This window comes from Hibiscus syriacus, unplaced genomic scaffold (assembly GCF_006381635.1).
Source record: "Hibiscus syriacus cultivar Baekdansim isolate YM2019G1 unplaced genomic scaffold, ASM638163v2 tig00111614_pilon, whole genome shotgun sequence".
Classification (NCBI taxonomy): Eukaryota; Viridiplantae; Streptophyta; class Magnoliopsida; order Malvales; family Malvaceae; genus Hibiscus; species Hibiscus syriacus.
The window spans coordinates 369,810-395,780 of NW_024063134.1; the positions used below are offsets into that span (position 1 = coordinate 369,810).

A 25,971-nucleotide genomic window follows, 5' to 3' on the forward strand; every position below is an offset into this window, starting at 1 on the left:
AATTAACATACAAATATTTGTGAGGAAAACATGGTTATTCCAAGGGGCTTGAGGATGGCGTAAATGAGATGGGTGACCACGAATGCCAAGAGCACTTGTAACTCGAAAAGCGGAAATGAATACGTGAGAATCACCGAAGGAGAAGCCAAGTTTTCCCAGATGTCGACAGAATTAACCTTGGGCTGTAAACGCAAGCAAACTTTGAATGTCTCATTCCTATAGGGAAGAGATGGTGCTTCGGCCATGATGATTTTAATGAAGGGAACGTATGAGAATTGGATGTAATGTTATCATCAGGCTTCAAATATAGGTTAAAAATATTTGTCTTCTTTTTGTTGTTAATATTAACGATTTCCAATTGTTTTAACAAGATTTTGGATTGGCTTTCACCTAAGTCTTACTAAACCTTTCAAAATTAAAAGTCATATTTACTAAAATAGATCGACAGTTAGGGTAATTTGTAGTAGTGGAACTTTCCACAAGCAGAAGTGACTCATCGTTTCGAAAGCGAGAAGAAAAAGAAGATGCGGTTGCAGTAGATTCTGAATTATTGGCAGGAAGAAGTGTTGACTCGTTGGAGGAGAAGAATTCTGAGAGGTGGCTTGAGGAAGATGACAGTCAATTACGTTGTATGGGGAACATACCTAGAGGCGGCTACTTGTCGGGTGAGGACGAGGACGAAAGAAACATAGGGGAGGAAGTAATTATGGGTCTGAGGAATAATGATGATGGATCGAGAAAGGTACAGAAGCAAATTGAGGAAGTTGTGAAACACGAGGAGAGAGATGCAGATGATGACAGCAGGAAAATATTTAAGACTATTAGTGTTAATGAGAAAATGAAGGATAATTTAAAAGATTTGACTATATGGGAAGGTCGATTAGACTCAAAGGCGGTGGAGGATGTGGTTAATATGGGCTTCACAAACAATTGTGTTATCAAAAGATCCAATGGAGTGGAGGTCCAACAGGACGGGGCTGTGGCAGACTGGTGGATGGAAAGCCCAAATCGGGGATAGAATGAGAGGATATGGATAAGAGACTTTGTTTGTCAACACAACTGAGGGAGGATATTTTCACGCATAATTCTAGGCAGAACCAAAGAGTAAAGGTGGGGAAAACAAAAAATATAGTTCTCTTTAAAGAATTCAAGATAAATACACAGATACCCAAAGGAAGAGTAGAAACTGCCAAAGCAAGAAAAATCAGAAGGTGCAAAGCGAGGAAGAATTGACTGAACTTGAAGGTAGATCCCTATCTGATTCTGACTTACAATCAAGATGGCAGAGACAAAAGAAGGAAACGAAATAAACATTACAGATGGGCAAAGAATTGGGTATAGAGTTTAAAGGCTCATAAGAGGTTTTGGTTTGGGAAATTATAGCAGTGGAAGAACTGGAATGTGAGTCTCAATCTCTATCTATTGAATTTTAGTTGTAATCAGAGGAAGTAGTTCGAGATGAGGATCTTATCCTGGAACATAAGAGGTATGGGCTCAAATGTTAAAATTTCTGAACTGAGGAGGATTATTAGGACGCATAAGATTGAGATTGTGTTAATTCAAGAAAAAAAAGGTTTTTAATGAAACTGATATAGCGTGATTCTGGTGTGATGATGATTTTGACTTTAGATTTTCGAAAGTAGTGGGTAAAGTTGGGGGTCTACTGTCTGTGTGGGATAATAGTCGATTTCAGATTGAATATAGTTTAATTAAGGATAGATTTATTCTGATAATAGGGAAATATGCTTCAGAGGATTCGAAATGTTCAGTGTTGAATGTTTATGCACCTTGTGATGTTACTGAACAAGTCACATTATGGAATGAGTTAGTGGTAGAAAGGGGAAAAGATAACAATAAATGGTTCATGGCCGGTGACTTTAATGTTATACGAAATCATAGTGAGAGAAGTGGATGCTCTTATAGACAAACTGAGATTGCAGTGTTCAATAAGTTCATAGAAAGAGTGTAATCTCTTCGACATGCCATTAGAAGGGAGGAAATTCACTTGGTTCGGGCTGAAAAATAGAAGAAGCCGCCTAGACATGATGTTTTTTAGGATGAATGGTTTCAGGGAAATGGTGATACAATATTATGGGGATTATCGAGAATAGTTTTAGACCATATACATATACTATTGGGTAAGGAGATCATAGATTGGGGTCCAAGGCCTTTTAAGTTCATTAACAGTTGGTTACAACAGGAAAGTTGCACTAAGGTAATAAAGGAGACATTACAGCTTGATCACTCATGTGATGAAGAATTAAGTGTGAAATTAAGAAGAGTGAAATGAGCATTACAAAAATGGAATAAGGATTGTTATTGGAATGTTGATAATGAAGTTAAAAAAATGGAGCAGAGGATAAATGAGCTAGACAGAAAAGGTGACTTAATTGGACTGGATGATCGAGAAAGGAGGAGGCAGAAGCTGCACAAGGAAGTTATGGGATTTATTGAGAGAAAAAGAGGATATATGGCGTCAAAAATCAAGATTGAAATGGCTGAAACTTGGAAAAGATAATTCTGCTTTCTTTCATAGAGTAGTGAAGATTCAAAATAAAAAACGAATGATTTTAGGAGTTAATTTAGGGGAGGATAATGAGGTTGATCCCTTAAAACTAAGAGCAAAAGCCTTTAATTTTTTTAGCAACCATTTTAGATGCAAGAAGAAAGAGTGGCATATGGAGATAAATATTCCATTCAAGCAAGTATCTTTGGCTGATGTTGAAGAGATAGAAGCGCCATTTTCTATTGAAGAAGTTAAAGAAGCAGTGTGGAGTTGCGAGGAGGACAAAGCACCGAAACCCGATGGGTTTAATGATAACTCCGTAAAAAGGTCACATTTTGGGACCTTTTCACTTAAGTTATTGATTGTCTATGAGCTCATTTAGGACCACATAGATGCATTTAGGAACATATAGTTACATGTGGTGGAATTCGGTTTGCCGCGATATTTTAATTTGTCATCAGTGCTGCCTTATGGGGAATGTGTTTGCTTAATGATGTGCAGGATTTGAGAGCAAGGAAAAGGAAAATACCGTGGCATAAGAAGATTGCTGAGCAGAATGAAAATGCCGAGTTGGATTGCCATTTCGAGAGCGAACAAAATGAAAGAACATATTTTTGGAGCCAACTGTCCCTATTTTCACGGGATCTCTGACCATGACCGAGAAATCCACCTGAATTAGTGTTGTCTTTCGGGTGCTCAGTCAACCATCCAGGCTGGACCATTGCCAGTTGCCCAGGAGCACCACTGCCAGCTCTGCCCGATCCTCACGTAAATTAAGTATGATTTGGGGTATCTTTGGAATTTTGACACAAATCTTTAGGGTTTTCTCCCCTTATAAATAGAGGATGAAGCCACAATGTTATGCACTTTTCTTCCATGCCATTTTGAGCTTAAAAGTTAGAGAGATGAGGTATTACTTTTCTCCATCAATCCTGTTTGCCGTGGCATTTCTCCATGACAAGCTTGAAGGAATGGTGTTCTAAGTCATCCGAGAGGAGCTAATTTGTTGGGGGCAGTTCATGGTGGCCGAGGGAAGCTCCGGCAGTGCACGTCGAAGGCTTTTCCTCATTCCCTTAGTTCTTTGCTTTCATATTTTGTTATTAGGTTGTAAGGAATGAATGAAACTTGACTTGTGCTTGTTTATTTCGAACTCCACCATGAATTAATCCTATTTGGTGGGAGTTCACTTGGATGTTTAAGTTTTTATTTCAATGAATGATTGCTTTATTATGCTTTATTCTGTTTTGTTTATGATACTTAATTCCTTAAGGTTGTAGGAGCTACGAGAGTAGCCTTTCCTTAGGAGGTTATTAGGGTTCGAGAGAATACCTTGGCAAAATATCCTTAGTATTCGAGAGAAACTAGGGAGGAACTACATAAACAAAGGGCTCTAGGTAGTAACTAGGCCTAATCTACCTTATAGATAAGGCTAGGATTTCATTCGACTAAAAGGAGTTGTGCAAGAACGATAGGTTAGATGTTAATGCTGCCACAAAAAGATATTTTTGAGACATATCCTGTTATTTGGACCAATAAGATCTCTGTAGGGGTTTACGCCAATCGATTTTGCCATGGCATCTTGAATCTGTCGAGTCTCTTACTAGAGATAACATAGGGTACCTTAGTATTCTCTGTCGGGCAGGAGAGGCATAGAGATAAAATCATTCGGAGAAGTAGACTTATATTTTTCTTAGTGACCCCATCACTCATTCCCAAAGTAGCTTGTCGTGTGAGAAAGCTAAAGTCCTACATTTTATATCTCGTATTTACATTTTATTTTGCCTTGACATTTCAATTTGTTCGTACGCATCACAATATAATTTGTCAAGACATATCCATTTGCTATCACACTACCACCATTCTATTTCCACATCAAATATTCCATTTTGCCACAACATTCTCATTTATACATACCATCACTAACTTTACTTAGGTGACAAAGTAAAGTGCCTTGACAAACTTATTTGATTTCCTTAATTCCTTGTGGAGACAATACTCAACTTATCACTGTATTACTTGTTCGATTGTGTATATTTGCATATATTTCTGCACCCATATATAGACTCACAAATATCGGACAAGTTTTTGGCGCCGTTGCCTGGGAATTGGCAACTAGAAGTTAAATTGTTTTGTCAAAGCATTTTTATTTTACTTGTGTGTATTTCTTTTATATAGTTTGACCTTTTTATTTTTCCTATCTTTTTCAGGTTTTTCTCGGTATATGACCAGAAGTAATCCTGTCAAGCCAATAGAACCGATTGAACCTGAGATCGAAAGACATTTTAGGAGTAGAAGGCATGCTCAACGTGAAAATATGTACCAACTCGGAAATCAAGGTATTTGTCATGGGGAAGATTAGAATGTCGGGGCAAATCTAAATACTGGGAATGCAACCAGACCTCGTGCAATTCGTGATCACTTAAACCCGATCTTAGAAGACTTAAATCCTAGAATTGTTGCACCAGAAATTCAGGCAGCCCACTTCAAGCTCAAACCTGTCATGTTTAATATGCTGAACTTCATAGGGCAATTTGGGGGCATGCAAAATGAAGATGCTTGGCAGCATATTCGTAACTTCTTGGAGGTGTGCGATTCCTTTCGCCAACAAGGAGTGCACGAAAATGCTTTGAAACTAAAGCTATTTCCTTATTCTCTGCGTGATCAAGCAAGGGCTTGGTTAAGTGGCGTTCCAATGGGTTCAATGGAGTCGTACAATGTTCTGTGTAAAACAATTTTTCTACGGTATAATCCTCCAAACATGAACACCCAACTGAGGAATGACATAACTTCTTTTTTTCAAGCTGATGACGAATCAATGCATGAGTGCTGGGATCGATACAAAGTATTGCTTCGCAAATGTTCAAATCGTGGTTTTGAAGATTGGACACAAGTGGTGATGTTCTATAATGGAGTAAATACACCCACGAGGATGATGCTAGATGCCTCGACAAACGTGACGTTACTTGACAAATCACCAGCAGAAGCATTTGCCATTCTGGATAGGATTGCCACCAACGATTATCAGTTCCCATCCATAAGGATTAGACTTGGGCACAAATCACATAGAGCTTTCGAGCTAGACTCTAAGGATAACGTGTCCTCTCAACTTGCTGCTATCACTAACATGTTGAAGAATCTGCAAAGGCCAAGTGAGGTGAGATAAGTGAAGGTAACCCATTCAACATATTTATTATGCCACGACAATCACAATGAGAGTAACTGCCCGACCAATCAAGAATTCATCAATTATATATGCAACTTTAACCGAGGCAACAACAACCCCTATTCTAACACATATAATCCTAGATGGCGTCAATATCCAAACTTTTCATGGGGAAACCAAGAAACCATCAATGCTCATCAACCAGTTCGGCAGCAAAATTTCAATGACTCCTAAGGTTTTCAATCGAATATGCCATGACATAATTCTAACAAGGGAGGGTCATTTTCATCTAACACCAGTTCTTTGGAAGTCACAATGCAATAGTTTATAGCAACAACGAAGACAATGCTGCAAGACCATGCAACCTCCATAAAAAACCAAGGGGCTCTGCTTCAGAGCCACAGTTCGTCACTGAGGGCATTGGAGAATCAGGTTGGTCAAATTATCGCGACATTACAAGAACGACGACCATGACATCTGTCGAGTGACACTGAAGTCACAAAACCTCATGGCAAATAGCACTGTAATGTGTTAACTCTACGAAGTGGTACACGAATTAATGTCGAATACAAGTTAGGGGGAAGATCGAAGGATAATTCACCCCCTGAGACTGTACAAGCTGATCAAGAAGTTCTAGAAGAAGCATCAGAGGAAGAGGATAAGGATGAGAGTTGATCAAGTAAAGTGACTGAGGGAGCAAACAAAAATACCAAGGTAAATTATGTTCCCACCTCGTCAGTACAGGAAGCCAGACCCCACCTCCTTTTCCGCAAAGATTGAAAAATCATAACGAGGATATTCAATTCAGAAAGTTTGTTGACATTTTGAGTCAACTTCAAATCAATGTCCCTTTTCTGAAGGCTATGGAACAAATGCCTACATATGCTAAGTTCCTCAAGGAGATTGTGACCAAGAAAAGAAAGGCTGAGTAGTATGAGACAATTTCCACGACAAAGGAATTTTGCTCATCCTTAAGCAAGCTGCTACCGAAGCCGGGCAGTTTTATCATCCCATGTTCGATAGGAGACAAATTTGTTGGGAAGGCACTATGTGACCTTGGCTCAAGTGTGAACTTGATGCCTAAGTCAATTTTCGTAAAGCTTGGGATAGGAAATGCGAGACCCACATCCGTCATCTTGTAATTAGCTGATCGTTCACATGTGCGTCCTGAAGGGCGAATTGAAGATGTCATCGTGTGGGTTGACAAGTTCGTTTTTCCTGTTGATTTTCTGATTCTGGACTGTGAGGTCGATGCCACAAACACCCATCATATTGGGGAGACCCTTCCTAGCTACCGGTCGTATTCTCATCGACTGTGAAAGGGGCAAGCTGACCATGAGAGTGGCCGACCAATGTGTTACTGTGAATGTTTTCCGATCTCTCAAGTACATGGATGATTATGAAGAATGCCAGAGCATTTTAGAAGTAGACACAATAATCGCAAGAGAATTACATCAATTTTGCCATGATAACTTTATTCAACTAAGTCCCGATGAGAGGTTATTCGATAACTTAAAGGCTGAAGAGCCTAATGATTTTTCTATCGAGGAACAACATGCTAGCTTCCTCAAAGCTAGCCTAGGTACCTATTTTGAACCTTTCAATTTTGATGAATTTGTTCCTCCCAAGCCCTCATTACAGCATGCTCATACCCTAGAACTTAAGAATTTGCCACAACATCTTAAATATGCTTATCTGGGTAGTAATGAAACTTTTAATGTGATTATTTCCTCTGCCCTTACTCCTAACCAAGAATCTAGTTTTCTAAGTGTTTTGTCACAGCATAAGAAAGCGTTAGGATGGACGATGGTAGATCTGAAGGCAATAAGTCCAACTATTTGCATGCATAAAATCCTGCTTGAGGAATGCCATGGCAAATCCACAAAGCCACAACGAAGATTGAACCCAATCATGAAGCAAGTTGTGATGAAAGAGATTCTCAAATGGCTTGATGCTAGAGTGATTTACCCCATTTCGGATAGCTCTTGGGTGAGTCCCATCCAATGTGTGCCAAAGAAGGGAGGCACGACCGTGGTGACAATCGAAAACAACGAGTTGTTACATACACACACAGTCACCAGGTGGCGAATCTGCATGGACTACCACAAGCTCAACAAGGCCACCAAGAAGGATCATTTCCCTTTGCCGTTCATCGATCAAATGCTGGATCGACTTGCTGGCAAGGCATTTTATTATTTCTTGGACGGATACTCGGGGGTATAATCAAATTTCCATCGCACCGGAGGACCAAGATAAGACAACATTTACGTGTCCTTATGGCACGTATGCTTTTCGAAGAATGTCTTTTGGACTCTGTAATGCCCCGACAACTTTTCAGCGCTGCATGCAAGTTATATTTTCTGACATGGTTGAAGATTTACTGGAAATTTTCATGGATGATTTTTCTGTTTCTGGAGATGATTTTCAAAAATGCCTCGACAATTTGACAAAGGTACTGAAACAATGTCAAGAGGCTGATCTCGTGCTGAACTGGGAAAAATGGCACTTCATGGTGACCGAAGGCATTGTTCTAGGCCATAAGATTTCTACAAAGGGCATTGAGGTAGACAAGGCCAAGATCGAGGTGATCGAGAAGTTACCGCCACCAACTTCTGTCAAGGGCATTCGGAGTTTCCTTGGACATGCTGGATTTTATAGACAATTCATCAAGAACTTCTCCACAATATCCAAGCCCTTGTACACCTTGCTACAACAGAACCAACCGTTTGTATTCGATCAAAAATTCCATGGCGCATTCGAAGAGCTGAAACAAAGACTTATCTCTGCACAGATCGTAGTTCCCCTAGATTGGACGGCACCGTTCGAACAATGTGTGATGCAAGTGATTTTGCTGTGGGAGCTGTGCTTTGGCAACGTAGAGGTAAAATCTTTCATGTTATATATTATGCTAGTCGTACCTTGAATGAGGCACAATTAAACTATACCACCACTGAGAAAGAATTACTTGTCGTGGTATTTTCATTTGACAAGTTTAGGCCATACTTGATAGGCACCAAAGTCATAGTTGTAACACCCCTAACCCGTACCCGACCCGGATACGAGTCTGAGGTGTCACATTGACTTTTCAAAACGTTTACTTGTATAAAATAGTGAGTAATTTAAAACTTTTATACATGTAACTTATTCAAAAGATTTCCAGAACTATTCAGAGCTTAAATGTTTTTTCAAAACCAATCAGAGTATATACAATTCAAAACATTAATTACATGCCAACTATTTTCAATATACAAAATACATCTAATTCAAGACAACTTTTCTGATCTGATCTTCGGTAAGAAGTAACTGACCGGTCTTGCTCCTCTTCACTTTTCTTCTAGCTTTCCGGAACCTACGTGTGAAACACTCACACGCTAAGTCGATGACTTAGTGAGGCATAAAAACATATAACCACTACTAATGCATTCACAATCTATACTTATATATCATACAAAATCATACATTCTATCATGCACCCACTATCACTGTACACACACATCATCATATATTTTTTATAACAAGTTTCATAGCACAAATATGTAAATCATATGTAAGGTATTTATTATATCTTTATTAATCTTATTTTCGTTCTTATCTTTTGTCATATGTTCTGCATCAATTCCTCTTAACCAAGCTATATACACATCATCATATCACACATCTCACTTCATACCATAAAGATACAATCAATCACATACTATAATGCAAGGTTCTTATATTATTTCCTTTATTAGCCCATGTAACATGTGGAAACCATAGATATGTGAGTCTATAGAGGTTGTGCACTAATGCTGTCACCACAGCTCGTATAATTGCACCGAAGTGCCACGTAGAATTGCATCGGAGTGCCGCGTAGAATTGCACCGTAGTGCCATATAATAATGTCCATAAGGACCACATATCATTCCTTAAGAATCATATATATACTAGGGATCAAATTATGTGTCTCACAAGACTTCACACATGTTCCAAAGATATATATATATCCCGAAGAACCGCGTAGACCCTCGACTCTTGGCATGCCAACTACACCCCTAGCTCTCAACACACATAACATGGGCATTTTCTTTTATACTTATCATTTCACATAACATATAGTTCAATTACTCATAGAACATTTTCATATGATTCACATTTACATGTCACATAGCTTATATACTTTCTCACGTAGTTACATAGATCCATGTCATATAACATATACCCAAAGTGCATATAATCACATATATCATATATAGCTTAGATCATTTCTTAGATATTCATATAAACATACATATCATATCTTGTTCACATATGATCATATATGCTTCATATAACACATAGAAACACCTAGAACACTTTCTCATAGCAACACTTAGAATACTTTCTCATAGCTTATATCAATTTTCAGAGTCCTTTCATATTACCTGATGACTATATCATAGATATATAATAACGGATATCAATTATCTACCTTATGCTCCATTTTTTGTATTCCCTTAGTTATAAATATGTCGTTTTCTAACATATATCATTTAATAGTATTTTTATTAGGTACTCATTTAATCTCTTACTTAATTCAATTTTATATTCATTATAATCTTTTTCATATAGCTCCATTATACTAATTCTCATATAAATCATACCACTATGTACTTGTCCAACTCATGTTTCCATATACATATACTGTACCCATGTTTACTAGTTCATATCACTTTCATGAACTCACTTTCATCTTATTTTCCTATTATTACATATATTCATTATAATCTTTTCATATAGCTCCATTATACTAATTCTCATAATAAATCATACCACTATGTACTTGTCCAACTCATGTTTCCATTATACATATACTGTTACCCATGTTTACCTAGTTCATATCACTTCTCATGAACTCACTTTCATCTTATTTTCCTATTATTACATATTTTATCTCATAACCATGTATTCACATAGTCTTATATTTCATTATCATATTATTTATATTTGTTCTCCTATAACTCTTTATAAACATCTATTTCTATTTCCCTACATCTCTCGACTTATCTTCTATATTCCTATAATTTCATAACTTATTTTATATTCTCTTAATAACACTTAATCGTGTTTTTACATAAACCACATGGCACATACAAAACATATCAATTCAGATAATCAAACATATATGCACTCATATTTTTCTTCTTGTTCTAAATTCAATTCCATCACTTCATATCTCTTAATTCAACCATTGACAAGTCAAATTTATCTTCCAATTTGAGTAAAGAACTCTATTCCATAATTTCATTCAAAAACTCTTAATCTTTAATATCTCCTAATTCCACCATCCTTTGTTTTTAAGATGATTTAAGCTTTCCTAAAGCTTCATTATCATCCAATAATCATAATCAAATCCTAAATTCAGCTAAATATCAACTAACAAGAGTCTTACCTTTGCTTATGGCTTCACGGTGGAAAAAGAGAGAACGAAGAAGAAAAGTCTGGAACTCTCTCATATTTTCCCACGTTTTATAATACTCAAAAAGGGAAGATAAAAATCTTTCCCAAGAAAAGACCATTTTGCCCATTTAGTTCATCCATCCTTGCTATTTAATCCAATATTAAAATTCTTACTTAACTCCCGAGACTTTTAATTTATTTCTAAATTGAGCACAAAACTTTCAAAATTTTTAATTAGTCACTAACCCTAACTTGGGATGTTACAAATCTCCCCTCCTTTAAAGAAAATTCGTCCTCGAATTTTCACTGCATGCCTTTATAATATCATGTCTTTTAATATTTTCATGTTGCTTCCCTTAATATTTCTTGCTACCGCTAGCAACTTACTATTTTCCCATACTCAATTCTTCATATACGTCCACATCTTTATAAGTCCATATAATATTAATCATTATATAGACAGCAACCCCAAATCATTAATCCTCACTATTATGGATCAATTGATCTTTTCCATCATTCTCTATATGCTTTGCACATAAATCAAGCTTTTGCTTATTTCTTAATCATTGTATGTATTACTATACACACAATCTTTTCATATAACCCTTACGTCTTTGTTCAAATAATAATCACCCATTCTCGTTTTTCTAATAATTGAAAATTGTATTATTCAATATCAAACTTATAACTTATATCTCAATATACCTCTTGTCTTACTTGATCGTTTAACCTCCATCTTTGTCTTTTCCTATCCCTTTATTCTTTCATTCCTTCCAAAATCAAAATCTCCTTATAACATAGATCACATCTTTCTTCAGGCTCTCATACTCTTTTCATATCGTTTATACCTATCCCTGATTACTGATCTTCATCGCATCTTCATAACTTTGAAAATCCGCTTTACTTATACAAAATCTCATTCTTTACCATCTCTTGTACTTGTATTTTCTTCCTCAAAGCTCATTTTTCAACATACAAATACTTATTTCCTTGCCGACATCATATCTATATGATCAAAACCATATCCAAATCCACATTTATTCTCCTACACCATGCAATTTCTGTTATTCCAACCCAACCTTCTAATTCCTTTATCTTATAAACTGATCACTGATGTTCTCATTCTCAAACTCTTCTTAATAATCCTTAGCTTTATTCAAACATACGAATCCTCATCTTCTTCACTATATCACAATATTATGATTAAAATATACAACTGTATCTAGATCCACCTCATCTTTGGTTATCTTATCCTGACAATATCTCAAAATCTTATATTTATATACCTTTTCCATCACATAATCTGGTTAGCCAACGCTAACTCTTTCCATCTAAAATGCAAACCCTTATCATATCCATATTCTTGCTTAAACATAGTACTATCCTTTTGTCTTAAACTTATAAACTCTATCTCCATATCTCTTATACACTTGTCACTGATGCATCTATTCTTGAATTCTTATACAAATACTCACCACATCCTTTGATCTTTTTAACAATCTTATGGTGACACTTTTTCACCATATTCTATCTTATCTACGTAATAACAAAACTATTACATATCGTGTTTCCGATTCAAAACAATGAAAACTTTCTATCATTATTCAGATATGATTTCAGCTTTCTGAAATCAACTTTTGATCTTACTAGGCATTTCCTGAGGTGTCCGCTCTTCATCCTTCCTGGCCAGGGCAGATGAATAGCTATAACAATCAGGAATATCACCTTTCCCTTTATTTTGGAATTATCACGATTAGATTTCTACTATATTAAACTAATCTTATTCTATTAGCAAGATAACATACTCCTTACACTATCAGATCAGAAATTTTCACTCTATGTTGGCATGTACACATCTTTAAAACTCATTTAACTACGGTTTAAGCCTAGAATCGGCTAAACCTTAGCTTTGATACCATTAAATGTAACACCCCTAACCCGTACCCGACCCGAATACGAGTCCGAGGTGTCACATTGACTTTTCAAAACGTTTACTTGTATAAAATAGTGAGTAATTTAAAACTTTTATACATGTAACTTATTCAAAAGATTTTCAGAACTATTCAGAGCTTAAATGTTTTTACAAAACCAATCAGAGTATATACAATTCAAAACATTAATTACATGCCAACTATTTTCAATATACAAAATACATCTAATTAAAGACGTCTTTTCTGATCTGATCTTCGATAAGAAGTAACTGACCGGTCTTGCTCCTCTTCACTTTTCTTCTAGCTTTCCGGAACCTACGTGTGAAACACTCACACGCTAAGTCGATGACTTAGTGAGGCATAAAAACATATAACCACTACTAATGCATTCACAATCTATACTTATTATATCATACAAAATCATACATTCTATCATGCACCCACTATCCACTTGTACACACACATCATTCACATATTCTTATAACAGGTTTCATAGAACAAAACATGTAAATCATATGTAAGGTATTTATTATTATCTTTATTAATATTATTTTCATTCTTTATCTTTTTTTCATATGTTCTTGCATCAATTCCTCTTAACCAAGCTATATACACATCATCATATCACACTTCACACCATAAAGATTACAAATCAATCACATACTATCAAGCAAGGTTCTTTTATATTATTTCCTTTATTAGACCATGTACACATGTGAGAACCATAGATATGTGACTCTATAGAGGTTGTGCACTAATGCTGTCACCACAGCTTGTATAATTGCACCGAAGTGCCACGTAGAATTGCACCGGAGTACCGCGTAGAATTGCACTGTAGTGCCATATAATAATGTCCATAAGGACCACATATCATTCCTTAAGAATCATATACATATACTAGGGATCAAGTATGTGTCTCACAAGACTTCACACATGTTTCAAAGAATATATATATATATCCCAAAGGACCGCGTAGACCCTCGACTCTTGGCATGCCAACTATACCCCTAGCTCTCAAGACACATAACATGGGCATTTTCTTTTATACTTATCATTTCACATAACACATATTTCAATTACTCATAGAACATTTTCATATGATTCACATTTACATGTCACATAGCTTATATATTTTCTCACGTAGTTACATAGATCCATGTCATATAACATATATCCCAAAGTGCATATAATCACATATATCATATCATATAGCTTAGATCATTTCTCAGATATTCATATAAACATACATATCATATCTTGTTCACATATGATCATATATGCTTCATATAACACATAGAAACACCTAGAACACTTTCTCATAGCTTATATCAATTTTCAGAGTCCTTCCATATTACCTGATGACATATATCATATAGATATCTAATAATTGATATCATATTATCTACCTTATGCTCCATTTCTTTGTATTCCCTTAGATTATAAATTATGTCGTATTTCTAAACATATATCATTTAATAGTATTTTTATTTAGGTACTAATTTAATCTCTTTACTTAATTTAATTTCATATATTCATTATAATCTTTTCATATAGCTACATTATACTAATTCTCATAATAAATCATACCACTATGTACTTGTCCAACTCATGTTTCCATTATGCATATACTGTTACACATGTTTACCTAGTTCATATCACTTCTCATGAACTCACTTTCATCATATTTTACTATTATTACATATTTTATCTCGTAACCATGTATTCACATAGTCTTATATTTCATTATCATATTACTTTTATTTGTTCTCCTATAACTCTTTATAAACATCTATTTCTATTTCCCTACATCTATTTCTATTTTCCTACATCTCTCGACTTATCTTATATATTCCTATAATTTCATAACTTATTTTATATTCTCTTAATAACACTTAATTGTGTTTTTACATAAACCACATGGCACATACAAAACATATCAATTCAGATAATCAAACATACATACACTCATATTCAACTCATGCCTTTAATCATGAATTCATATGTAACACTTTAGGAAATAGACTCATCGCAAGTATTATTCCCATCACACACCATATACTATTGAATATGCATTAACATGGTCTCACTAGTCAATCTCGATCTCTAATCTTTCCCCTGATCGATCTTACTTGCCAAATGTTCCAGAATTGTCTTATGCTCAGAATCTACATAAATGTACATTTTAAGGCAATTATTAGATACCTACACCTTGTAGTTGGATACTATCAACTTAAATGAACTTATTAAACCCATATTTTCAATTTTCTTTTAGGGGTATCGATTCCCTACTGGGAGTATCGATACCCTCATGACATTCTGAAATTCTGCTCGTTTGAGAGGGTATCGGTACCCCTTTGAATGGGTACTGATTCCCCCTAACCCAGAAATCATTTTTCAGCACGAAAATTACTTCATTTCCTCTCAAACACTTCATATATCAGCCCCTTTCTTATTCTTAACTTACATATACATGCTTAAACTCATTACTACTCATTCAATACATCTTTAACTTCAAAATCTAATTCTCTACATAGAATTCAAGAATCACACTAATTTTTCTTCTTGTTCTAAATTCAATTCCATCACTTCATATCTCTCAATTCAACCATTGACAAGTCAAATTTATCTTCCAATTTGAGTAAAGAACTCTATTCCAGAATTTCATTCAAAAACTCTTAATCTTTAATCTCTCCTAATTCCACCATCATTTATTTTTAAGATGATTTAAGCTTTCCTAAAGCTTAATTATCATCCAATAATCATAACCAAATCCTAAATTCAGCTAAATATCAACTAACAAGAGATCTTACCTTTGCTTATGGCTTCACGGTGGAAAAGGAGAGAACGAAGAAGAAAAGTCTGGAACTCTCTCATATTTTCCCATGTTTTATAATACTCAAAAAGGGAAGATAAAAATCTTTCCCAAGAAAAGACCATTTTGCCCCTTTAGTTCATCCATCCTTGATATTTAATCCAATATTAAAATTCTTACTTAACTCCCGAGACTTTTAATTTATTTCTAAATTGAGTACAAAACTTTCAAAATTTGCAATTAGTCACTAACTCTGACTTGGGATGTTACAATAGTTCACACCGATCACTCAGCTATAAAATACTTAGTGAACAAGAAAGATGCCAAGCCTAGACTCATTAGGTGGATATTACTATTGCAAGAGTTCGGCTTAAAGGTAGTTGATAGGAAAGGTACAGAGAACCAGGTTACAGACCATTTATCTAGGCTAGAAAACATTTCTGAATGTCATGATATTTTTGATATTAAAGAAGAATTCCCTGACGAGAAAATTTTATATGCCATGACAATTTCGTGGTACGCTAACCTCGTTAATTTTCTTGTTAGTGGTATTTTTCCATATGAATTGAACAGTCAGGGCAAAAAGAGGTTTCTGCATGATGCCAAGTTCTATTTTTGGGATGATCTATACTTGTTCAAGCAATGTGCCGATCAAATGATTTGACGGTGTGTCCCAAAAAAGAGCAACGCGATATCTTACACCATTGCCACACAACACCCTGTGGAGGGAATTTTGGAGGTGCGAGGACTGCTGCCAAGGGCCTCCAATTTGGCTTCTACTGGCTATCACTATTTAAGGATGCCCACGAATTTTGTATGGCATGTGACAGATGCCAGCGTACTGGGAACATTTTCAGACGACACGAAATGCCGCTATAAAATATTTTAGAGATAGTGCTATTCTATGTTTAGGGCATCGATTTTATGGGACCGTTCCCATCTTCTTTTGGAAGCTTATACATTTTACACGCGGTGAACTATGTATCCAAGTGGGTTGAAGTGATTATGACCCCAAGGAATGACTCGAAGACGGTGCTCAAGTTCCTTCACAAGAACATTTTCACTCGATTTGGACCGCCAAGAGCCATTATCAGTGATGAGGGCACCCACTTTGACAACAAGCTAATTACCAAGGCATTATAGAAATATGGAGTGCGATATAAAATTGCCACGACATATCACCCACAAACAAATGGGCAAGCTGAAGTGTCCAACCGTGAAGTCAAGCAGATTCTCGAGAAGGTGGTGAACCCCCGAAGGAAAGACTGGTCCCCAAAACTCGATAAAGTACTCTGGGCATTCCAGACGACATTTAAAACACCTTTGGGAATATTGCCCTTCAAGATAGTATTTGGAAAAGCCTGCCACCTGCCAGTTGAGCTAGAACATAAGGCATATTGGGCAATCAAGAAGCTGAACTTCGACGCACAACTAGCTGGGGAGAAATGACTGCTCGATCTGAATGAGATGAAAGAGTTTTGAACACAAACATATGAAAATGCCAAGCTCTACAAGGAAAAAATGAAGAAGTGGCATGACAAAATTATTTTGCCACGGCATTTTCATGTTGAACAGAAAGTGCTCCTGTTTAACTCTAGGCTCAAACTCTTCCCTGGCAAACTGAAGTCACGATGGTCGGGACCATTCGAAGTCCACTATGTTTACCCGTATGGCGTTGTGGATATCAAGAACATGGACGATGGGTCCGTCTTTAAAATTAATGGCCAGCGCCTGAAGGCATACCAAGGAGTCCCACCATTGTGTGACAAGACTGCACTTTTCTTGCATGAAATTGATATTGGCCCAGCATCTTAAGGATGCCGTGGCATTTTAAAATTACTCATGTGCATAAATAAATGTTTTTTTACTTCTTTTTAATTGATTATTTTATTTTTCTTTGCAAGGTTAGGGTACATACAACTTTCAACCATACCAGCATCAAATTTTGAACACTCCAGCCCCACACAATTTTGGAAGCGCACACGTCACACGATCATCGCACCACCACAAGCGTAAAGTCAAGGTACCTTACATTGCATTGCATTTCATAGCATTTAGTTTAGTTTTACTTAGTTTTTAGTAAGCATTGAGGACAATGCTTCTCTCAAGTTTGGGGGAGGTAGGGTTCTTAAATCATTGCATGATAGTATTAGTAGAATGGATATGCCATGACATTAGTAAGTGGTTGAATTGATTTTCTGGAATAAATTAAGGATGCCCGATGATGATGAATTCTTGATGCCCATTGAATACACGATTGTATGTTTTCCATGCTTACAGAACTTAGAAATTTTTTATAAGAGAATTCTTGCATGTTTTGGCATAAATGATGAAAACCCCACTCTAAAAAAATGAGATTGTGAATAAATGTGACGACATAACTATAGGGGGACACTCCACTATGCCATGGCATTTCCTGTAAACTGCAAATAAATAAATGGTAGCTATGGTATATGAGTGAATGAATGTAGTCACAGGATGACTCTACCTGACTAGCTCGAGGGTGGAATGTATCCTCCCTTTCACCTAGAGTGTGGGATGGTAGGTGTGACGGGCTGACTCTCTTCGTAGCAGAATAAAAAAAACAATGTGGGAGTAAATTTCATAAATCTCGTGGCAAAACAAGAAAACTTGCTTAGAAAATTTTTAGGTTTTATTAAGTATGGACTGGATACAAACACGGACACACCCACACAAAGAATCTTGCCCTAGGGGACAATACTTGATTTCTCAAACCAGTCTAGCATGTTGAAGCCAAATGTTCTGAGGGCTGAAATTCTACCCCATATAACTATTATGTTTCTAAACTTGCCATGGTATTTTTATTTTGCTTAATACTATCCATTTCTTGAGGACAAGTAATAGCTTAAGTTTGGGGGTGTGATAACTCCGTAAAAAGGTCAAATTTTGGGACATTTTCACTTAAGTTATTGAATATCTAAGAGCTCATTTAGGACCACATAGATGTATTTAGGAGCATATAGTTGCATGTGGTGGAATTAGGTTTGCCACGACATTTTAATTTGTCATCAGTGTTGCCTTATGGGGAAGGTGTTTGCTTAATGATGTGCAGGATTTGAGAGCAAGGAAAAGAAAAAGGAAAATGTCTTGCATAAGGAGATTGTTGAGCAGAATGAAAATGCCGAGTTGGATTGGCATTTCGAGAGCGAACAAAATGAAAGAATATATTTTTGGAGCCAGTTGTCCCTATTTTCACAGGATCTCTGACCATGACCGAGAAATCCTCCTGAATCAGTCAACCATCTAGGCTGGACCATTGCTAGCTGCACAACAGTACCACTGCCAAGCTCTGCCCGATCCTCACGTGAATTAAGCATGATTTGGGGTATTTTTGACATTTTGACACAAATCTTTAGGGTTTTTCTCCCCCTATAAATAGAGGATGAAGCCAAAATGTTATGCACTTTTTTTCCACGCCATTTTGAGCTTAAAAGTTAGAGTGAGAAGGTCTTACTTTTCTCCGTCAATCCTACTTGCTGTGGTATTTCTCCATGACAAGCTTGAAGGAGTGGCATTATAAGTCATCCGAGAGGAGCTAGTTTACTAGGGCAGTTCGTGGTGGCTGAGGGAAACTCCGGTAGTGCACGTCGAAGGATTTTCCTCATTCCCTTAGTTCTTTACTTTCATATTTTGTTATTGGGTTGTAAGGAATGAATGAAACTTAACTTGTGCTTGTTTATTTCGAATCCCACCATGAACTAATCCTATTTGGTGGGAGTTCACTTGGATGTTTAAGTTTTTATTTCAATGAATGATTGATTTTCTATGCTTTAATCTGTTTTGTTTATGATACTTAATGCCTTAAGGTTGTAAGAGCTAGGAGAGTAGCATTTCCTTAGGAGGTTCTTAGGGTTCGAGAGAATACCTTGGCAAAATATCCTTAGTATTCGAGAGAAACTAGGGAGGAACTACATAAACAAAGGGTTCTAGGTAGTAACTAGGCCTAATCTACCTTAGAGATATGGCTAGGATTTTATCCGACTAAAAGGAGTTTCAATTTGTCGTGTGAGAAAGCTAAAGTCTTACATTTTAAATCTCGTATTTACATTTTATTTTGCCTTGACATTTCAATTTGTTCGCACGCATCACAATATAATTTGTCACAACATATCCATTTGCTACCACACTACCACCATTCTATTTCCACATCAGACATTTCATATTGCCACAACATTCTCATTTATACATACCATCACTAACTTTACTTCATCACTAACTTTACTTAGGTGACAAAGTAAAGTGCCTTGACAAACTTATTTAATTTCCTCAATTCCCTGTGGAGACGATACTAAACTTATCACTGTATTACTTGTTCGATTGTGTACACTTGCACATATTTCCACACCCATATATAGTACTCACAAACAGCGGACATTTAACATAGCATTTTATTGATATCGTTCGAGGGCTGCTTATATAAAGTAATAGCTAAAGTTTTAACTAGGAGATTAAGATGGATGATAGGAAAAGTTATAAGCGAGACTCAATGTGTTTTTTTGGCTGAAAGGCAGATTTTTTATGGTATTTTGGTGGCAAATGAAGTAATTCATTCCTTGAACAATGAGAGGGGAGGGATAGGTGGTTTGATATTAAAGTTAGATTTTGAAAAAGCCTATGATTGTGTATGTTGGGAGTTTTTAGATTCTGTTCAGCAACAAATTTGATTTGGAAGCAAATGGAGACAGTGGATTTGGGAGTGTGTCTCAACAGTAAGAGTTTTTGTATTACTAAATGGATCTCATTGAACTGAAGCTTAAGGCAGGGAGACCCACTATCCCCCTTCCTGTTTATTATGATAACAGAGGCTCTTCATTTATTATTGGAATAAGCAGAGCGAAAAGGATTCATTGAAGACATAAATAATGTAGCACTAAATTCAAGCATTTCGCATTTGCAATTTGCGGATGATATAATTCTATTCATCCGACCAGAGCAAAGAGTTCTCATAAATGTAAAGAGAATTCTTAGATGCTTAGAAATGGGTTCAGGGCTTAGCATAAACTTTAGGAAATTATGTTTAGCAGGGGTGGGGGTTAAAGATGTTAAAGTTAATCAATTAGCCCTCTTGTGTGGATGTACTGTGAGTAAATTGCCATTTAAGTATTTGGGAATACCATTAGAAGCGGATCCGAGAAGAGTTTTGACTTGGGACCCGATAATTGAGAAATGTAAAGTTAAATAGGCGGGTTGGAAAAGCAGAATGTTGTCATTTATTAGGAGAGTGGTCCTTATCAACTCAGTTTTGTCAATGTTGTTGCTTTATTATATGTCGATATTTCCCATCCGAAAAGCAGTAATATCAAAGATATACAAAATTAGAAGAGGATTCCTTTGGGGCTATGAAGGGAACAAAAAGAGGCTGTCAATGGTGAATTGGGGAAGATTGTGTACTCCTAAAAAGAAAGGTGGGGAGGGAATAATTAATTTGAGGGTAAAAAATAAGGCGCTATTAGCAAAATGGGGGTGGAGGTATACAAATGAAAGAGATGCATTATGCAGGTCAGTAATATGTCATAAATATGGATCAGATTGGTTTCCTTGGTTGGTTAATCAAGGAAAAATCAAAGACGCTTCTATAACATGGAGAGAGATCATCAATAATTTGCAAAGTGAAGAAAATGAAAAGTGGATGAGTGGTAATTCATTTCGATAGCAAGTGGGAGATGGGAAAACAACACTGTTTTGGGAGGATGTGTGGTATGGAGAGAAAACACTAAGGTCAAGATTCCCTCGATTATATAGGCTTGTGTCAAGAAAATTTAAATCGGTTTGTGAAATGCTAAGTATAGGTGAGTGGCAAAGACTATAAATGACAGCTTTGTTTGACAGACAACTCTTGGATAGGGAACGAACCATAGTCCATATCATAAAATGAGAAGTCGACATGGTTAAGTTAAATTCGTGCGTGGCTGACCGTATTATATGGGTTTATAAAAAGGATGGAATGTTTAAGGTTAAGAAAATAACAGATTTGATGATTTGTAATGGAAATTTTGAAGATGTCGATTTGTTTAGCTTTGATAAAATCTGGAGTCTAAAGGTTCCTCCGAAGGTGAAATATTTTTTATGGATGTTAAAATTGAATAGAGTGCCAACAAAGATGTTCCTTAAAAACAGAGAGATTATGCTGCCTGACAACCAGTGTTTATGTCCTTGGTGTGGGGATGCAGAAAAAGATGCGGACCACTTTTTTGTGTCATGTATTTTTATGGGATGCTTTTGGAATGCTTTTTGCAGATGGTGGCATATTACAGGATGCAATATCCAAACAGTTGATGAATTATTTGATTTCTGCTATAAGTTTCGATAGACAGGTACAATAGTATTAGCTTGGCATTTAAGCTTTGCAGCGGCGTTTTGGAGTCTCTGGCTGGTTAAGAATGAATTTGTTTTTAGGAATAAAGGTATTATTCTTAAAGACATTCTAGTTTATGTGAAGATGAGAGTGTTATCTTGGTGTAAGGCGATGAAGGAATTTGATGTCTTAGATGAGAAACGTTGGTGGGATTGTCCTGGGGATTCAACTGGATCAAGTGAAGACCAAAGAAGATTGAAGAGTGTCTGGAAATCGTCTGTGTTGGGCTATATGAAGTTTAATGTGGATGAATCAACTACAAATGAGGTAGCTGGTTGTGGGGAAGTGCTAAAGACTGCTGAAGGTCATAGTAGCGATGTTTTTTGGGTCGGTTCTAGAGGTTAACTCTGATTATGAAGAACTGTCAGTAACTAAAAATGCCTTGGTGGTTTTTAGTGAATCCATTTGGTGCGGTAAGGCTGAACTGATTGTAGAATTTGATTATACAGTAGTGTTGAATTGGGTTCAAAACTATTATGTTCGACCATAGAGATGGGGTTCAACTTTTTAATAGATCGATGGCAATGTATTGAAGATAAAGGAGGTCAAGTTTGTGTTCATGCCAAGGTTAACAAATAGTATGACAGATTACTTGGCCAAGTTGGGTTCGAGGAGAAGAGTTATGTTCAAATAAAGTTGGCAAGACGATGGTATGGGTCCGTTATGTTTAAATAATGCTAGCATTGTAAAAGCTTGAATAGATAGATTTTGAGAGGCTTGCAGATATAGGGGGTTACTTTATCCAGATTGTTGTAGCGAGTCCATGTTCATGACTCTGCAATTTGTGATTTTGTCTAAGGTGGGGCAGTTCGATATTAGGCGTGTATTTTATCTCTTGATTTTGTGTATTAATTATGTGTTCTTTCCCAATTATGGAGTACTCTTTTCCCCCATTTAGGATTAAGGGTTTTTTTAATGAAGCTCTTAGTTGGGGACATGTTTTCTCTCTGAGTGAAATAAAAAATTACAAGTTGTTGAGAAAAAAAAGACATTGACTCCTCAATTGTTACTTAATTATCTTATTTATATATATTTTTATTTAAAACAACAGACTTTTACTCGATGCTCGTCAATGTGTGCTTATTTTTCATACTGACAATGATACTTGTTCATATCTTATTTAATTTTTATAGATTTTTTTTATCTAGCCAATGTGAATATAAAGTATTATATGTTATAAATATTCTCAATACTTAATTATCATGTTGTAGTAATTGTGTTTGAATCCGTAACTTCTAGAAAAATAATAATTCGTTTAATCACTAAAATAAATTAATTCGTGTAATTTTTATAAATTGTTTTATGAGATTCTGATTTTATTATAATTTCTCGTCACCTTTATAATAAAACTAGGCAAAATTGCTCAACCAGTGGAAAAATGATTTTCATATATAATACCCCACCATATTATTTGCTCAGGGTCATTGCTACTAGGGACGTAGATATATATATATATAGGTTGGGGCCACTGCCTCCCTAATTTATTATTATTATAAAATATAAGGGATAAACATGTATTTAGACCTTCAAATTTTGATTTATTTTGATTTTTCCCTCTCATTTTAGTTTATTTTTATTGTGCCATTCTATTTTCTATTATTAGTTATATCTTATTCCCTTGAATTAGAATTCTGGCTCCATCCATGATTGTTGCAACGTCGAACATATGACATTGGGAACACACTGCATCTTCAAGAGACGTAGGGAGGGTAATGCATCTTCAATATTCTTGGAGGAAGGGAAATGTAGATCGAGGGAACTGATAGACCTTGAAGACACATTACAATCCATGCATTTTGTCTCCGGTAAAACTAAAGAAGCATTGCAATCTATGTGTCTTCCCATAGTCACTATAGCAATGACTCTAATTGAGCAAATGATATGGTGGGGACATTATATAGGAAAATCTTTTTTCCTACAACCTTAGTTGAACAAAATTACCAATAAAACTGATTGCTCTTAGTATTACATCTCTTTGTATCGATAATCAAATTAACTCAAACATATTAAATTTGTATACTTTTAATATACATTCCCAAACCCAAATAGTATAGCTATTATTCAAAACCCATACATAACTAGATTCTCTAACTTAAAATCATTTAGCATCCGATAAAAATATTGAGATGCATTTAAAGGTAGGCGTAAAACTTTATGTCAGATAGTGTTACATACATACAATTGTAATGGAAGAGACGACGATTAAAGTTTATATATAATTATGATTAAAATATTACATTAATATTTTATCTAAAATTTAGGAGTTTGATTAAAAAATATCTAATTTTATATGCGACATCATAGAATAACGGTTCAATGATCAAATAGAAACAAATTGATAATATAGGTGATTGAAACATAACAACTAAAAGTCTTGTGGTTAAAGTAAGATAAAAAATAACAAAAGCCGCATTGTGTAGTTTACCCAATATTTATTCCTTGTTCAATACAATCTGATTTACCACTGCCCTAATGTAGACATCTTTGCGGCCCTTTTGTTCTTTTTCATTTCATATCCAGCGCTTTCGCCTTCTCGGATTTCGGCTTCTTCATCGCTTTCAGTCTCTCCGGCAAAGCTCGATACACCTCTTAGGTCAGCATTGCCTCTCTCCCTTCTTTTCTTTCTTAATTTATTCTCCTGGGATTACCGTTTCTGCTAAGAATATTTGATCCAAAGGTTGTAGTTCACTTGCCGGTTTTTTTTCTTTGAGAAAAGGGTTTTGCCACCCTCATGTCTTAATGTTTGTTTCTTAATGAAGAATTTGAGGTAATGGGTTTCTTATGGCGAACAAAAAGATTGATCTTTCTTTTATATGATTTGGTTATGTTAGAGTTAGTTGTATTTGGGTTAATTGCCGACTGCTATGGTGATTTTTATGAGGGAAATTTCTTGTTTCAAATTTTTTGTATGCTTTTCTTTTTGTTTCTTTGTTTCAGTTGACATTGACGAGTAAGGACGACTTGCTGCAGCGATGGCGAAGCACCACCCTGATTTGATCATGTGCCGGAAGCAGCCTGGTATTGCAATTGGACGATTATGTGAGAAATGTGATGGCAAATGTGTAATCTGTGACTCCTATGTTCGTCCTTGTACTCTGGTTCGGGTTTGCGATGAATGCAACTATGGTTCGTTTCAAGGTAGGTGTGTTATCTGTGGAGGAGTGGGAATATCTGATGCATACTATTGTAAGGAGTGTACACAGCAAGAGAAGGATCGAGATGGTTGTCCTAAAATTGTTAATCTTGGGAGCGCAAAAACCGACTTGTTCTACGAACGTAAGAAATACGGCTTTAAGAAACGATGATGAAATTTGCTTGATTATGTAGCCAGGAATGACCAAAATGATAGGATTTTTAGAAATGTTGGAACTATAACAAGGCTTCAGGTCTTTAGATTTGCATGTTAGATATGTTTCCTTCAATAACTATATCTATGGCTGAAATAGCTAGTCACATTGCTTATGGTGATCTATAACATCTATTTACTGATTTGCACTCTTGTGTGATTTGTATCTTGCATCTATAGGTTAATACAAATGATTCAATTCTAGATGTTTTTTATACCTTTGTTTTTGCTCATGTGTAGTCCTATTGGATCTTGATTTACAATGTGAAGTAAGGTAATTCTCTTTTATTCGGTTGAGTCTCGCCTTTTATCATGCACATATCATTATATCTTTACTGGTAAGATCCCTTGTTTATGTAATTCTTTGATCTTTGGTGTTGTAATGAACTCTCCCCATTCCATTTCATTCCATATAGTCATAT

At 35.9% G+C, this 25,971-nt stretch overlaps 1 protein-coding gene across 3 annotated transcripts; it reads left to right on the forward strand.

Moving 5' to 3' along the window:
• Positions 1-24,684: 24,684 nt before the first annotated feature.
• LOC120165780 (PHD finger-like domain-containing protein 5A) lies at positions 24,685-25,661 on the forward strand. 3 transcript variants are annotated; one of them, XM_039175225.1, is made up of 2 exons: positions 24,685-24,796; positions 25,171-25,659. In XM_039175225.1, exon 2 carries the CDS (start codon positions 25,176-25,178, stop codon positions 25,506-25,508), a length of 333 nt encoding a protein of 110 aa, XP_039031156.1. In that variant the 5' UTR covers positions 24,685-24,796; positions 25,171-25,175; the 3' UTR covers positions 25,509-25,659. The 3 variants fall into 3 exon arrangements, with proteins under 3 accessions (XP_039031156.1, XP_039031157.1, XP_039031155.1); XM_039175226.1 differs by having other exon boundaries at positions 24,690-24,796; positions 25,174-25,661; XM_039175224.1 differs by having other exon boundaries at positions 24,690-24,796; positions 25,141-25,651.
• The last annotated feature ends 310 nt before the right edge of the window (positions 25,662-25,971 follow it).